We start from the raw sequence: 16,953 nt of genomic DNA, 5'->3' as shown, positions 1-16,953 counted from the left end.
TTGTAATAGCATCGGAAAACTCCCACATTTAAAATAAATGTATATAATTTATAATAAAATATTGCTCCATCTGCATGTGACAGTGTCCCATTTCAAGAACAGATGTGGATCTAGGGCAGAACATACTTGAGCCATGATATCTTTTCCCCAACCTATTTCCTGGAGTGCCATAAGCTCCATTAGATAGTTAACAGTGTTATGGTTGTCTGGCTGGAGACCCCTAGACATGGGTGAAATCCTGGCCTTATTCCAACCGAGTTCAATAAGACCAGGATTTTCTCCAAAGTATCTGTGAGGAATACTCCAAAATGCGTAGTCATTTCAGTGATTGTTGGTATTTTGGAACCAACAGTGCTGATAGACAGCAGTGAGGACTAGTTGTTTAGAATAACTTTATCTGAATTTGTGTATTTGGTGTTGAATTACAGAAGTGTGTCCATTTGAGAATCATGAATGAACACTTATTGAACTTGTTCACAGGCCGGAATACAAGTTAGAGCAGCAGTGGATCCAGCAGTTGGGTTAGTTACTGGGAAATTTAAAAACAAACAAACAAAAAAAAAAAAACCTCTAAAACTATCTGAAGTCTTAGCCCTGGTCTACACTAGGACTTTAGGTCGAATTTAGCAGCATTAAATCGATGTAAACCTGCACCCGTCCACACGATGAAGCCCTTTATTTCGACTTAAAGGGCTCTTAAAATCGATTTCCTTACTCCACCCCTGACAAGTGGATTAGCGCTTAAATCGGCCTTGCCGGGTCGAATTTGGGGTACTGTGGACACAATTCGACGGTATTGGCCTCCGGGAGCTATCCCAGAGTGCTCCATTTTGACCGCTCTGGACAGCACTCTCAACTCAGATGCACTGGCCAGGTAGACAGGAAAAGAACCGCGAACTTTTGAATCTCATTTCCTGTTTGGCCAGCGTGGCAAGCTGCAGGTGACCATGCAGAGCTCATCAGCAGAGGTGACCATGATGGAGTCTCAGAATCGCAAAAGAGCTCCAGCATGGACCGAACGGGAGGTACGGGATCTGATCGCTGTATGGGGAGAGGAATCCGTGCTATCAGAACTCCGTTCCAGTTTTCGAAATGCCAAAACCTTTGTCAAGATCTCCCAGGGCATGAAGGACAGAGGCCATAACAGGGACCCGAAGCAGTGCCGCGTGAAACTGAAGGAGCTGAGGCAAGCCTACCAGAAAACCAGAGAGGCGAACGGCCGCTCCGGGTCAGAGCCCCAAACATGCCGCTTCTATGATGAGCTGCATGCCATTTTAGGGGGTTCAGCCACCACTACCCCAGCCGTGTTGTTTGACTCCTTCAATGGAGATGGAGGCAATACGGAAGCAGGTTTTGGGGACGAAGAAGATGATGATGACGACGAGGTTGTAGATAGCTCACAGCAAGCAAGCGGAGAAACCGGTTTTCCCGACAGCCAGGAACTGTTTCTCACCCTGGACCTGGAGCCAGTACCCCCTGAACCCACCCAAGGCTGCCTCCTGGACCCAGCAGGCGGAGAAGGGACCTCCGGTGAGTGTACCTTTTAAAATACTATACATGGTTTAAAAGCAAGCATGTGAAAGGATTACTCTGCCTTGGCATTCGCGGCTCTCCTGGATATACTCCCAAAGCCTTTGCAAAAGGTTTCTGGGGAGGGCAGACTTATTGCGTCCTTCATGGTAGGACACTATACCACTCCAGGCCAGTAACACGTACTCGGGAATCATTGTACAACAAAGCATTGCAGTGTATGTTTGCTGGCGTTCAAGCAACATCCGTTCATGTGTTATCCTCAGGAGAGTGAGATATAATCCATGGTCACCTGGTTGAAATAGGGTGCTTTTCTTCAGGGGACACTCAGAGGAGCCCATTCCTGCTGGGCTGTTTGCCTGCGGCTGAACAGAAATGTTCCCCGCTGTTAGCCACAGGGAGGGGGGAGGGTTGAGGGGGTAGCCACGCGGTGGGGGGAGGCAAAATGCGACCTTGTAACGAAAGCACATGTGCTATGTATGTAATGTTAACAGCAAGGTTTACCCTGAAAGAGTGTAGCCAGTGTTTTATAAAATGTGTCTTTTTAAATACCGCTGTCCCTTTTCTTTTCTCCACCAGCTGCATGTGTTTCAATGATCACAGGATCTTCTCCTTCCCAGAGGCTAGTGAAGATTAGAAAGAAAAAAAAACGTACTCGAGATGAAATGTTCTCCGAGCTCATGCTGTCCTCCCACACTGACAGAGCACAGACGAATGCGTGGAGGCAAATAATGTCAGACTGCAGGAAAGCACAAAATGACCAGGAGGAGAGGTGGCGGGCTGAAGAGAGTAAGTGGCGGGCTGAAGAGAGGGCTGAAGCTCGAATGTGGCGACAGCGTGATGAGAGGAGGCAGGATTCAATGCTGAGGCTGCTGGAGGACCAAACCAGTATGCTCCAGTGTATGGTTGAGCTGCAGCAAAGGCAGCTGGAGCACAGACTGCCACTACAGCCCCTGTGTAACCAACCGCCCTCCTCCCCAAGTTCCATAGCCTCCACACCCAAACGCCCAAGAACGCGGTGGGGGGGCCACCAGCCAACCAGCCACTCCGCCACAGAGGATTGCCCCCAAAAAAGAAGGCTGTCATTCAATAAATTTTAAAGTTGTAAACTTTTAAAGTGCTGTGTGGCATTTTCCTTCCCTCCTCCACCACCCCTCCTGGGCTACCTTGGTAGTCATCCCCCTATTTGTGTGATGAATGAATAAAGAATGCATGAATGTGAAGCAACAATGACTTTATTGCCTCTGCAAGAGGTGATCAAAGGGAGGAGGGGAGGGTGGTTAGCTTACAAGGAAGTAGAGTGAACCAAGGGGCGGGGGGTTTCATCAAGGAGAAACAAACAGAACTTTCACACCGTAGCCTGGCCAGTCATGAAACTGGTTTTCAAAGCCTCTCTGATGCGTACCGCACCCTCCTGTGCTCTTCTAACCGCCCTGGTGTCTGGCTGCGCATAACCAGCAGCCAGGCGATTTGCCTCAACCTCCCACCCCGCCATAAACGTCTCCCCCTTACTCTCACAGATATTGTGGAGCACACAGCAAGCAGTAATAACAGTGGGAATATTGGTTTCGCTGAGGTCTAACCGAGTCAGAAAACTGCGCCAGCGCGCCTTTAAACGTCCAAATGCACATTCTACCACCATTCTGCACTTGCTCAGCCTGTAGTTGAACAGCTCCTGACTGCTGTCCAGGCTGCCTGTGTACGGCTTCATGAGCCATGGCATTAAGGGGTAGGCTGGGTCCCCAAGGATACATATAGGCATTTCAACATCACCAACAGTTATTTTCTGGTCTGGGAATAAAGTCCCTTCTTGAAGCTTTTGAAACAGACCAGAGTTCCTGAAGATGCGAGCATCATGTACCTTTCCCGGCCATCCCACGTTGATGTTGGTGAAACGTCCCTTGTGATCCACCAGAGCTTGCAGCACTATTGAAAAGTACCCCTTGCGGTTTATGTACTCGCCGGCTTGGTGCTCCGGTGCCAAGATAGGGATATGGGTTCCGTCTATGGCCCCACCACAGTTAGGGAATCCCATTGCAGCAAAGCCATCCACTATGACCTGCACATTTCCCAAGGTCACTACCCTTGATATCAGCAGATCTTTGATTGCGTGGGCTACTTGCATCACAGCAGCCCCCACAGTAGATTTGCCCACTCCAAATTGATTCCCAACTGACCGGTAGCTGTCTGGCGTTGCAAGCTTCCACAGGGCTATCGCCACTCGTTTCTCAACTGTGAGGGCTGCTCTCATCTTGGTATTCATGCGCTTCAGGGCAGGGGAAAGCAAGTCACAAAGTTCCATGAAAGTGCCCTTACGCATGCGAAAGTTTCGCAGCCACTGGGAATCGTCCCAGACCTGCAACACTATGCGGTCCCACCAGTCTGTGCTTGTTTCCCGAGCCCAGAATCGGCGTTCCACAGCATGAACCTGCCCCATTAGCACCATTATGCATGCATTGGCAGGGCCCATGCTTTCAGAGAAATCTGTGTCCATGTCCTGATCACTCACGTGACCGCGCTGACGTCGCCTCCTCGCCCGGTAGCGCTTTGCCAGGTTCTGGTGTTGCATATACTGCTGGATAATGCGTGTGGTGTTTAATGTGCTCCTAATTGCCAAAGTGAGCTGAGCGGACTCCATGCTTGCCTTGGTATGGCGTCCGCACAGAAAAAAGGCGCGGAATGATTGTCTGCCGTTGCTCTGACGGAGGGAGGGGCGACTGACGACACGGCTTACAGGGTTGGCTTCAGGAGGCTAAAATCCACAAAGGGGGTGGCTTTACATCAAGGAGTAGTTCAGGCAGGACTTCACGGAGGGTTCCAATAAGAAATGGTGCACCTAAGTTATTGTTCTTATTGGAACAAGGAGGTTAGCCTGGCCTCTGATTGATACATGGCTAGATCTACCTCGCAGCACCTTCTCTGTGAGTGACTGCAGTGTGACCTAGAGGAATGAGTCCCCTAGACAGGGCAGGAGGCAAATGAGTACAAAACAAATCTGGTCTATTTCTTGTTTTGATCCACTCCATCTATCTTTTACATCTTTGGCTGGCAGCAGACGGTGCAGAAGGACTGCAAGCCATCCACATCTCTTGCCTGCCCGGCAGAAGATGGTACAGTACGATTGCTAGCCATCGTCATCTCTTGCCTGCCCGGCAGAAGATGGTACAATACGACTGCTAGCAATCCGTATTGCCTGCCTGCTCACCATTAGACGGTTCAATACGACTGACTGCAGGACTAAAGAGAATGACCTGGTCAAGTCACCAAAAATTTAGTCCCTGCGCCCATGTCTGCCCAGGCGCTCCCAGCCGACGTGGCCAGGAGCACCTCGGACATGACGAGGACGGGTACCAGTCATACTGCACCGTCTGCTGCCAGAAGGCAATGGGTTGCTGCTACTGTGTAGCAATGCCGTACCGCGTCTGCCAGCACCCAGGAGACATACGGTGACGGTTACCTGAGCGGGCTCCATGCTTGCGGTGGTATGGCGTCCGCACAGGTAACTCAGGAAAAAAGGCGCGAAACAATTGTCTGCCCTTGCCTTCACGGAGGGAGGGAGGGAGGGAACGGGGGCCGGACAATATGTACCCAGAACCACCCGCGACAATGTTTTAGCCCAATCAGAGTGCTCCATTGGGCTGCTCTGGACAGCACTCTCAACTCAGATGCACGATTGTTCGCCGTTGCTCTGACGCAGGGAGGGGCGACTGAGGACACGGCTTACAAGGGTAGAGTTCACGGAGGGTTCCAATAAGAAATGGTGCACCTAAGTTATTGTTCTTATTGGAACAAGGAGGTTAGCCTGGCCTCTGATTGATACATGGCTAGATCTACCTCGCTGCACCTTCTCTGTGCGTGACTGCAGTGTGACCTAGAGGAATGAGTCCCCTAGACAGGGGAGAAGGCAAATGAGTACAAAACAAATCTGGTCTATTTCTTGTTTTGATCCACTCCATCTATCTTTTAATCTTTGGCTGGCAGCAGACGGTGCAGAAGGACATATTGCCTGCCTGCTCACCATAAGACGGTTCAATAGGACTGACTGCCGGAGTAAAAAAAATGACCTGGTCAAGTAACTAAAAATTTAGTCCCTGCGCCCATGTCTGCCCAGGCGCTCCTGATCACACAGGCGACCAGGAGTACCTCGGACATGACGAGGACGGCTACCAGTCGTATTGTACCGTCTGCTGCCACAAGGCAATGGGTTGCTGCTACTGTGTAGCAATGCCGTGCCACGTCTGCCAGCACCCAGGAGACATACGGTGACGGTTACCTGAGCGGGCTCCATGCTTGCGGTGGTATGGCGTCCGCACAGGTAACTCAGGAAAAAAGGCGCGAAACAATTGTCTGCCCTTGCTTTCACGGAGGGAGGGAGGGAAGGGGGGGACTGACGATATGTACCCAGAACCACCCGCGACAATGTTTCAGCCCCATCAGGCATTGGGATCTCAACCCAGAATTCCAATGGGCAGCGGAGACTGCGGGAACTGTGGGATAGCTACCCACAGTGCAACGCTCCGGAAGTCGACTCTAGCCTCGGTACTGTGGAAGCACTCCGCCGAGTTAATGCACTTAATGCACTTCTGTGGGGACACACACACTCGAATATATAAAACCGATTTCTAAAAAACCGACTTCTATAAATTCGACCTTATTCCATAGCGTAGACATACCCTTAGAGCTGATGCTCAAAAAAATTCAGCTGTACAGCGGAGGAGAGGAGGTAAATTTATACATCAGGCTCATACACAATGTAAGCACCCATACCAGTCACCAGACCTACACCATTCCCACTCAAGAGAAGAGAAAATTGCATCATACTATTCTGTCCAATATATCCATGCAAATTACTACCAGCTATAGTTAAAATTTTCCTTTTCAAAACAAAGCCATCTCATGATGTGCAGAGGACAGTTTAAGCACAGCTGAAGGAACTGTGATGTAGTGTACGCAAATGAAATGCATCTCAAATCATAAATCTGCTTCAAAAATTAAAGGTGGAGCTACAAACCCTTTGTATCTGACTACTACAAAGCTGCAAACCCTTTGTATGTTAGGGTATGAGCTGCACTGATCAAGTAGATGCATAACTGAAATGCAAGCAGCTGATAAAGCCAATTCTTCCAGTTCATCTGGCTACTTATAGATTGAACCAAACATCATGGCACAACACGTGTGACAGATTGACAATAGCCTTTCATAACCTGAACAAAGCCTTATCGAATTAAGAAACCTTATTGAATTAGGGTTAATACTTTTGGGGTACACTGTATGAAAAACACAATTGAGTATGTGTTATTTTGGCATTGTATGCATCTTCTCTAGTAGGGAGGTGTATGCTAATCGACTTCTTCCATTAACAGCCCTTTGAAGCTATCCCCTTGGAGAGGTATCCATATACTTATTCAAACTGGATTCTCCAGGGGCAAGAGACAAAGAAAGGTTTGTGTTTTTGTTTTGTTTTGTTTTTTAAAAAAAAGCCAACCTGCTTTTAAACTAGCTCAGGGCCTTCTTCCTGATTCAACAAAGGCACGGGATCCCTGGTCCACAGAGGGCCCCAATCCTTATGGTAGGGTTGGGAGGACTTGGCCTACTGAGGTCCCATAAGCCTGGGTGCTTGTTCTAAACTGAAACTGTGGTGAACCTGCAATCATAATGCATCCCCTTGGAGGGGGATTTGAAGGACTGCTCCTACTAGAATCCAGAGAGTTGGGGTGGACTCTGGTAAGCTCATTAGAATGCATGTAGTTTCTTTAGCTGTTTTTAATGTTTTCACTGTAATGCTTTTTTACCTTAAGAATACAGTAGGCTTGCCTAGGAAGCACTGTGTGGCAGTTTAAACTGTAGCAATTACACCTATTAATGACAGGTTTCAGAGTAACAGCCGTGTTAGTCTGTATTCGCAAAAAGAAAAGGAGTACTTGTGGCACCTTAGAGACTAACCAATTTATTTGAGCATAAGCTTTCATGAGCTACAGCTCACTTCACGAAAGCTTATGCTCAAATAAATTGGTTAGTCTCTAAGGTGCCACAAGTACTCCTTTTCTTTTTACACCTATTAACAGTCTCTGAAGAGAAAGCAAGCAGGTGTCTTCAGGCAACCGGTCTGTGCTGGGAATAACAGGGTGAAGGCAGGACTATGAAGCCTGGAAATACCTGGGTCAGCAGGGAGAGACATGTGGGTCTCCATCTTGGAGGGCAATAGCTGGGGAGTTGGAAGTCTGAGAGTGAGTGCCTTTGCTGTATGACTATGGGGAAATACTGGTGCAGTTGCCCTGAAGTGTGCCAATATGCATTCAAGAGACCTCAACATCTACAGAGCTGGAACACTGTACGCCTTTATGAAAAGCAGAAGACAGCAACTAAAGCAGGGGTATCAAACTCATTTGGTAACAAGGGCCAAATTCCATTTTCAATTTAACTTAGGACTCCATGCTACACTTAAGGCACAAGAGAACTCACACTGATGTCAGTGTGAGGTTTGCACCCAGATCAAGAGTAGATTATAATTCTTATGCAGCCAATGAACTTTTAGTTGTCATTATTTGTTCAGTACTTTAACACATTCAGCCTTGCTCAGGGGGACAAACGACTCTGGAAGTTACTTCAGAAATGGCAAGGAATGGTATATGGTTTTAGCTTCCCTTGGAAGATTGTTGGGTAACTGGATTCTTACCTCATGAAACAAATGATCATACACATTGTAAGGAGAGTGATCACTTTAGATAAAAAGAAAAGGAGTACTTGTGGCACCTTAGAGACTAACCAATTTATTTGAGCATGAGCTTTCGTGAGCTACAGCATGCATCCGATGAAGTGAGCTGTAGCTCACGAAAGCTCATGCTCAAATAAATTGGTTAGTCTCTAAGGTGCCACAAGTACTCCTTTTCTTTTTGCGAATACAGACTAACACGGCTGTTACTCTGAAACCTGTCATTTCTGCACAGGAACATTTTGCCTAATGAGCCTCCTTTTGGAAGATATGTCTGGAGTTCACTGGGGTCCATTTTAGGAAATTTATTTGGGCATTTGATATTGGGTTTATTGTACAGGATTATTTTGCACTTGCTGGGAGGAAGAAAGAGATAGGTTAACCTATGTACATCTTAAAATATTTCATTATCCCATCAACCCAAATCAGCCCACATCTATTATTCCAATGCCAACAGCTGACCTAGCTGCAGCAACCAATCAAGCAAAAACAGGTGGGTGCTGGAAGGTGATTTATATGCCCTGAAAAGGGAAGAGATTAACCACTAGAACTATACAAGCCTTCACGAGAGAGAATGGGGAACAAGAGAAAAATCTCAAATCGGGGGAGGTTGGAAGGAGAATCAAACAGGCCTCAAAGTTAGGCCCTCCGGTGACTACCCTGGTTGAAATCGCTGCCTTAGGGGGCCCTGTATTAGCTCCATGGTGGAGGCGTGAAGCTGATGCCCAAGGCGATTCGCTTGCAGCGTGCCTTTCTCCCCACCCTTCTTCTGAGGCTGAGTCACACATCAGTGAGCCAGGAGAGTCCCACACCCGCCTGGCCCGGCTTGACCACAGCCCCGCCTGCTCCACTTGTTTCATGCCGGAGCCCCCGCCCGCGCTTGCGGCCGGGGGTGGCCGGTTGCACGGGGGCTCAGCCGGTGCAATTGGTCTCTCGCCTGCCTGACCCTGCCACGGAGCCCGAGGCGGCGGCAGCCGCCGCAATGGCAGCAGCCGCTCCCTGAAACGCACCAGATCATCTCCCCGCCCGCCGCCGCCGCCGCCTTACCTCGCGCTTTCAGGCTGGTGAGACGCTCCAGCTGCGTCTCCTCCTCCGGCCCGCTCATGCTGCCGGCTGCGCCCGGAGCTGGCCCGGCGGTGCAAAGAGGCTGCGGCCGCCGGCAAGCAGGGGGCTCTGCTGCCCGCTCCGCTGCGCCCGCCCGCACCTCACCCCGCCCCGCGCAGCCTCACCTGGGAAGGACCTGGGCGCGCCAGGCAGAGCCCCCGGGCGGCGGCGGCGGCCGGCCTCCCCCTGCACATGCTCAGAGCGCCGCCGCCGGCCCAGGGAGCATGTGCGAGGGGGCTGCACACGGGCGGCGGCTGCCCTGCCCGGGTCCGAGCGGCAGGGGCAGGGCCGGGGGATGAGGCCCCAGACAAGGAGCACAGGGGGGAAATAAGGAGCCAGGATTGGTGGAGGAGGAGGAGGAAAGCGGGGGGTGGGGCAGCAACGGGGTGAGGCCATCAGGGGAGGCTGGGGGGAGGATAAGCTCCTGCCACCCGTCAGAAATTGCACCTGTGCCGCTAGGTCTATATAATGAGACAGCCCCTGCCCCAAAGCGTTAATCCACATCGACCAGACAGGCAGAGGATGGGAGAAAGGAAGTATTATCCCCGTTTTACAGACGGGGAACTGAGGCACAGGGAGGTGAAGTGACATGCACAAGGGTCTAAGGCAGAGATGGGAACTGCATTCAGCTCCCCCAGGTCCATTGCTTTAAGCACAGAAGGTCCTGCCTTAGGACAGACTCAGAGCAGATTAGGGGTGCAAGAGGAAGACATGGCATGTTCGGGGGGGGGGGGGGCAGTGTAAAAGTAACATGTTGGGGCAGGTGAGAGATAGAGATTAGTTGAAGGCAGGAGCAATATAAAGCAATAGGCTTTAGCATTCTGATTTTTATTAAAGGAACAGAAACGCACAAGTGTCATAAGGAATCTAAATGTACCCTTAATAATCATCCCCATTAATGTGATCAGTTATTATGGGGCCAGATTGTGAACATCCCTGGTACAGGCATGGAGAGGTATTGTTAGAAACCCCACATCGCCCTAAGGCAGTTACCTCTCACAGTAGCAGATCCCAGGCTCCTGGGAAGCATGTGTTTGCTCTTAAGTATGTTTAGAAGAATTTGCTTTTTATTTTCTATAATTGACACATAGCACTGTTTATTTTTAATCATTTCCCCCTATTTTTAGCCATTTACATTTTCACAGTTGTGGGAAATTATGGGGTGGTTGGACAATTATTTAGTGACAGTAGGATGCTGAGATTCAAAAAGTTAAAGCTTTATAACTAGGGCCCTAACAAATTCACGGCCATGAAAAATGCATCACAGACCATGAAACGTTGTCCGTCCCCCCTGTGAAATCTGTATAGTGTAGGGTAAAAGCACACAAAAGTCCAAATTTCATGGGAGATCAGTGTTTCTCAAATTGGGGGTCCTGCCCAAAAGGGAGTTGTGTGTGTGGGGGGGGTCACAAGGTTATTTTAGGGGGGGTTACAGTATTGCTACTATTACTTCTGCGCTGCACTCAGAGCTGGGCAGTCAGAGAGCTGTGGCTATTGACTGGGTGCCCAGTTCTGAAGGCAGCAACGCAGAAGTAATAGGGGCAATAACATATCATGCCACCCTTCTGCTGGGCGCCTAGAGAGTGGCGGCTGCTGACTGAGGGTCCAGCTCTGAATGCAGCAGCGCAGAAGTAAGGGTGGCAACACTGTACCATGCCATCCTTACTTCTGCGCTGCTGCTGGCGGCGGCTCTGCCTTCAGAGCTGGGCTCCTGGCCAGCAGGCACCACTTTCTGGCCACACATCTCTGAAGGCAGCCCTGCAACCAGCAGCAGCGCAGAAGTAAGAGTAGCAGTACCGCAGCCCCCGCCCCCTTACAATAACCTTGTAACCTCCCGCCCCCAGTTCCTTTTTGGGTCAGGACCCCTACAATTACAACACAGTGACATTTCAGATTTAAATAGCTGAAATAATGAAATTCACAATTTTAAAAATCCTATGACTGTGAAACTGACCAAAATGGACCCTGAATTTGGTAGGGCCCTATTTATAACCATTAAAGCAAACTTTTCACATCACATGTCAAACTATACAAAGAAAATATCCTTAAATCAACAGATCACGCCTGTCTTTTTGAGCTTAGGCTCAGATAAATTTGTTAGTCTCTAAGGTGCCACAAGTACTGCTTTTCTTTTTGCCTGTCTTTACTATTCATTCATTGTGAGAAGCCTAATTCAAAAATCTAAATCATTGGATTTTGACGCCAATAAGTACTCAGAAAAGAAAAACATGCTGCCTAGATTTCAATTATTATTATTGGAAATATTTTTCCATGGGTTTGTGTGTGTGGTGAAATACACATTTACTGACATTTACCAATAAAAATCTAATCTTTCCACGCCTACTCTTATGCCAGAAAGGGGCAGGAAGGAATCTCTTTCCATGCCAGTCCGCAGTGTAGTTGTGTGTGCGCCATTCTGTGTACATTTAATGAGCTTATTTGCATATAACAAACTTCCATTTATCATCAACGCACCTTCCCCTGTACAGTGATGGGAAGAGGATACAAAGCTGAGCCATGAGGCAAGGTAGCAGGAGATGGGTAAAACAAGCTGGAAAGGTACACCAGTGGCACATGGTGGCCAGGAGGAGCAGCTGCAGGTCATTTGTCCTAGCATTCAAAACTTCCCCCCAGCTTGGAAGGATGTTTGGATCAAAGATTTTGGTCCAGGCCCACCTCTGAAGCATAATGTCTCCTCGTGGGATAGCCTTAAAAGGTACAATTGAGCCCTAAGGTAGTGAAAATATCCAAGCTTATCCTGCAGTTTTCATGTCACACAATGTTTAAGATAGCCAACCTGCAGAAATTTGGTTGAGCCTGTCTACAGTGATGGGAAGAGGATACAAAGCTGAGCCATGAGGCAAGGTAGCAGGAGATGGGTAAAACAAGCTGGAAAGGTACACCAGTGGCACATGGTGGCCAGGAGGAGCAGCTGCAGGTCATTTGTCCTAGCATTCAAAACTTCCCCCCAGCTTGGAAGGATGTTTGGATCAAAGATTTTGGTCCAGGCCCACCTCTGAAGCATAATGTCTCCTCGTGGGATAGCCTTAAAAGGTACAATTGAGCCCTAAGGTAGTGAAAATATCCAAGCTTATCCTGCAGTTTTCATGTCACACAATGTTTAAGATAGCCAACCTGCAGAAATTTGGTTGAGCCTGTCTACCTTTTTCACTGACCTTGGTTCCCCCCAGCTTGGAAGGATGTTTGGATCAAAGATTTTGGTCCAGGCCCACCTCTGAAGCATAATGTCTCCTCGTGGGATAGCCTTAAAAGGTACAATTGAGCCCTAAGGTAGTGAAAATATCCAAGCTTATCCTGCAGTTTTCATGTCACACAATGTTTAAGATAGCCAACCTGCAGAAATTTGGTTGAGCCTGTCTACCTTTTTCACTGACCTTGGTTAGTTTAGAAACCAAACATTTACTGACGGAAGTGTTAAACTTTCAGAGTAAAATACAGAAGTTAATGCAATATATACAATGCATAACACATACCCCAAGAGTGAATTTAAGGTTGAACTTACTTTTAGAGACCAACTGCCAGTCATAAACTGCTGGAGGTGCAGTCCTGTGGTTCATGGTATCAGCAAAGCCTCTCAAGTGAATTACAGCTCTTGTGTTCACTCCAGGAATATCTATTAAACTAGGGGCATAGCTAGCAATTTGAACTTTAGTCTCACACTGACCAATCAATTGCATCTCCCTTTCCCTTCCTCGAGTATACCCATAATTTACTAAGGCATACATAAAAAGAAAAGGAATACTTGTGGCACCTTAGAGACTAACAAATTTATTTGAGCATGAGCTTTCGTGAGATGCATCGGATGCATTCAGTGCATACATGTCATTACACAAAATATGCTCATAAACATAGCAGGTGAAAGATAAATTTAGATAAAGATATCCACAGTAACAAACAAATAACAAAACAAACTCATGAGAGTAAACTACAAAGACCTGTTCAGTGTTTCTTTCTCCTCCCCACTTCTTCATTCTCTTGTCCTCTCTTCCCAATTTTGTAGGATCTATTGCAGTGAGATGTTCAGTTTGTTCACATGCATATCAAACACCTACTATGTATTTCTCCACTTCCTATCTCATAGCTAATTCTTGATCATTCTAATGCCCAAGTTCTGGAAAAAAAGCAGATCTGCATGAACTTATAATCGCAGTGAGTTTTTTTCTACCTTTGAACATTCATATTTGTTCTTTGTGTGTGTGAAGTTCTCTAAACTCCAGTGTGATGTTGGCAGGTATTGGTCTGATCCCTTCATTTACAAAATGAGGTAACATCTGATACTGTACGAGATGCAGAGTACACTAAAAATGACTGAGGGCTTGGCTACACTTGCAAGTTAGAGCGCATTAAAGCAGCCCAGGGGCCCTAACTCTTGATGTGCCACACTCGCAAGGCACATAGAGCACCCAGACTCCGCAGCTGTAGTCCACCACCTTTGTAATCCACCTCCATGAGAAGCATAACACTTGCTGCGCCCCGGCTGGAGCACCGCAGCACCAGTGTGGACACGCTGGTCTGTTAGTGCACTCTGAGCAGCCTCCAGAAGTGTCCCACAATGCCTGTTCTAGCCACTCTGGTCATCACTTTGAACTCTACTGCCCTGCCCTCAGATGACCAACCGTCAGACGCCACCCTTTAAATTGTCTGGGAATTTTGAAAATCCCCTTCCTGTTTGCTCAGCCAGGTGCGAAGTGCTCTCAGCGAATCTTTCCAGATGACCATGCCTCCACGCGCCAGACAATCACCAGTATGGAGCAATGGCGAGGTCCTGGACCTCATCAGTGTTTGGGGGGAGGAAGCTGTCCAGTCCCAGCTGTGCTCCAGCTATAGGAATTATGATACCTTCGGGCAGATATCAAGGGATACAATGGAAATGGGCCATGACCGGGACACATTGCAGTGCAGGGTTAAAGTGAAGGAGCTGCGGAATGCCTACCACAAAGCGCGGGAGGCAAACCGCCGCTCCGGTGCTGCCCCCATGACCTGCCATTTCTACAAAGAGCTGGACGCAATACTTGAGGGCAACCCCACCTCCACTCTGAAGACCACCATGGATAATTCAGAGCCCAGTTCAACAAGGCAGGAGGAGGAAAGTGGGAGCAAGGGTGCTGAGGAGGAGGGGGACAGCCCATCATCCTAGATGCATGCAGCCAGGAGCTGGTTTCAAGCCAGGAGGAAGGTAGCCAGTTGCAGCGGACGGTGCTTGGGGAAGGACAAACAGCAGAGGAGGTGCCCGGTAAGTGGCTTTTATTTTGGGAAGGAAGTTGTTCAGTGCGGACTCTTGGGGCGAGGAGGGTTAGGGCTACATGCATGCCTAGATGCGGAACAGGGAGTTGATGTGCTCTCTCACATCGCAGTAATCGGCCTTAGTGATCTCTTCAAAGGTCTCATGCAGAAGCTAGGCAATCCACTTGTGCAGGTTCCTTGGGAGAGCTACTGTGCTCCTTGTCCCAGTAAGGCTAACATATCCGCGCCACTGTGCTGTGACGGGCGGGGGGCCATTGCTGCACACAGGCAAGCTGCATATGAGCCAGGGTGGAAAGCCGCATTGTAGTAGAAGACACTCCCTTGCTTTCCAGGTCACCCTCAGCAGCGAGATATCTTCCAGGATGAACTCATCCTGTGGAAAATGTGGGGACAGTGTTCAGTATAGGGGCCCCCTGCAGCTGTTGGCTCTCCCCAAGGCACAGAACCCCAGAGGATAGTATGGCCGTGAAACAATCAGTCCCCCTTGCCCCTGTGCTTACTCACCATTTTGGGGCTCCCATGGGTTAAGTGTGCTCACTTTGGGACAGGCAATTTCTGCTATTGTATACATTGTCTTTAACTACAGCCGAATCATTGCTGCCTCTGTTAAGTGTTGCATTTTGGCTTTACAGATGCAACCTTGAGATCCCAGCCGTCCTTGTTATCAACGGTCGAAACACTGCAAAGAATCAGGAAGCATCCGCGAAGATGCAAAGAGGACATGCTGCATGAAGTCATGTAGAAGTACCTTAATGAAAATAAAAAAGTGCAGGAGTGGTGGGAAAGTGAAAGGAGGGTCTGCCAGCGGAATGCGGATTGCCGGCACCAAAGTGCAGAGTGGCTGCTAAGCATCATGGAGCGCCAAGCAGACTCGATACAGGCGCTCATAGCAATGCAGGAGGAGCACATCTGCACCCACCCCTTGTCCCTGCAGCCCTTGTCCCAAAATTCTTTCCCTTGTGCCCCTGTGTCACCGCCAACCCACTTTCCCCAACATCTGGGTTCTTATCGCCACCAGCTGCCTCCAACACCTGTAGCTTCACCACCCAGCCCTGCAAACTACGACCCTTACCCACTGCACTCAACCCCCATCACTGTGCATTTTACCCAGCCTGACGTGCAGCACTCATTGCACAGCCCACCAGACAGGAAGGTAGAGTATAACAGGACATACGCAAATCTCTGATTGTCCCGTTCCCCACTCCACCCCATTCCCACATCCCACACAGCACAGATGTGTTATGCCCTTTCTGTTTCCTAAGTAGTTGTGTTTCTTTTCAATAAATGAATTTGGCTTTGAAAACCTCCTTTATTATTGCATTAAGTAAAAGATACAGTAGCCCAGGAAAGCAACAGGCACTGCAAGTCAGTGCATCATATGTAGCAAACACAGATTTCTACTAACATTGGAACCACTGCACTTCACTCCCATGCAAGGCACCAAACATTACTGGTGGCTTTCAGCATCAAATTGCTCCCTCAAGGCATCCGTAATCCTTGCAGCCACACACTGGGCCCCTCTAATAATCCTGCTCTCTGGCTGTTCAAATTCAGCCTCCAGGTGTTGAACCTCCAAGGTCCATGCCTGAGTGAAGCTTTCACCCTTCCCTTCACAATGTTATGGAGGGTACAGCACGCGGATATAATCATGGGGATGTTGTCATAGGCCAGGTCCAGCTTCCCATACAGACAGTGCCAGAAGCCCTTTAAATGGCCAAAAGCACACTCCACAGTCTTTCTGCACCAACTCAGCCTGTTGTTGAACTGCTCCTTGCTGCTGTCAAGACTCTCTGATTAGGGTTTCATGAGCCACGGCATTAAAGAGTAAGCGAGGTCTCCAAGGATCACAGTGGGCATTTCGACTTCCCTTACGGTGATCTTCTGGTCTGGGAAGAAAGTCCCGGCTTGCAGCTTCCTGAACAGATCTGTGTTCTGAAAGATGTGTGCGTCATGCACCTTTCCTGACCAGGCTGCGTTAATGTCAATGAAACGCCCACGGTGATAAGCACCATAAGCACCTGGCAAACCATAGAGAAATACCCCTTCCAATTTATGTACTCGGAGGCTAGGTGGGCTGGTGCCAGAATTGGAATATGCGTCCCATCTATCGCCCCTCTGCAGTTAGGGAAAACCATTTGTGCAAAGCCAGCCACAATGTCACGCATGTTACTCAGAGTCACGGTTCTTCTGAGCAGGATGTGATTAATGGCTGGGCAAACTTGCATCAACACGATTCCAACCGTCGACTTCCCCACTCCAAACTGGTTAGCGACCGATCGGTAGCTGTCTGGAGTTGCCAGCTTCCAGATTGCAATAGCCACCCGCTTCTCCACCATCAGGGC

The 16,953-nt window shown here is 48.8% G+C and overlaps 2 protein-coding genes across 3 annotated transcripts in view; one reads left to right on the top strand and one right to left on the bottom strand.

Annotated features, from left to right (window-relative positions):
* Nucleotides 1–9,491, bottom strand: part of SHTN1 (shootin 1) — a 99,077-nt gene extending 89,586 nt beyond the window's left edge. Inside the window, exon 1 of one of the 2 annotated variants that reach the window (XM_074959274.1) lies at nt 9,290–9,491. In XM_074959274.1, the coding sequence (XP_074815375.1) occupies nt 9,290–9,347 (58 nt within the window). In that variant the 5' untranslated portion in view covers nt 9,348–9,491. The remainder of the gene's footprint in view (nt 1–9,289) is intronic. The other variant, XM_074959273.1, reaches the window with a different exon arrangement.
* On the top strand, nt 1,125–7,338 carry LOC141991283 (uncharacterized). Its single transcript, XM_074959595.1, has 3 exons — nt 1,125–1,530; nt 2,110–2,548; nt 7,329–7,338. The coding sequence occupies exons 1-3, from the start codon at nt 1,125–1,127 to the stop codon at nt 7,336–7,338; spliced, it is 855 nt and encodes a 284-aa protein (XP_074815696.1).
* Nucleotides 9,492–16,953: the final 7,462 nt, after the last annotated feature.

The sequence above is a fragment of the Natator depressus genome, chromosome 7 (genome assembly GCF_965152275.1).
Source record: "Natator depressus isolate rNatDep1 chromosome 7, rNatDep2.hap1, whole genome shotgun sequence".
In the NCBI taxonomy this organism is placed as follows: domain Eukaryota; kingdom Metazoa; phylum Chordata; order Testudines; family Cheloniidae; genus Natator; species Natator depressus.
This window is presented reverse-complemented; position numbering and strand designations above follow the sequence as displayed.

Excerpts from the sequence above, each read along its gene's own strand:
- LOC141991283 (XM_074959595.1), top strand. The coding sequence starts at position 1,125 with ATGAAGGACAGAGGCCATAACAGGGACCCGAAGCAGTGCCGCGTGAAA. Across the intron at positions 1,531-2,109 it reads AGGCGGAGAAGGGACCTCCG|CTGCATGTGTTTCAATGATC; the intron begins GTGAGTGTACCT and ends TTTCTCCACCAG.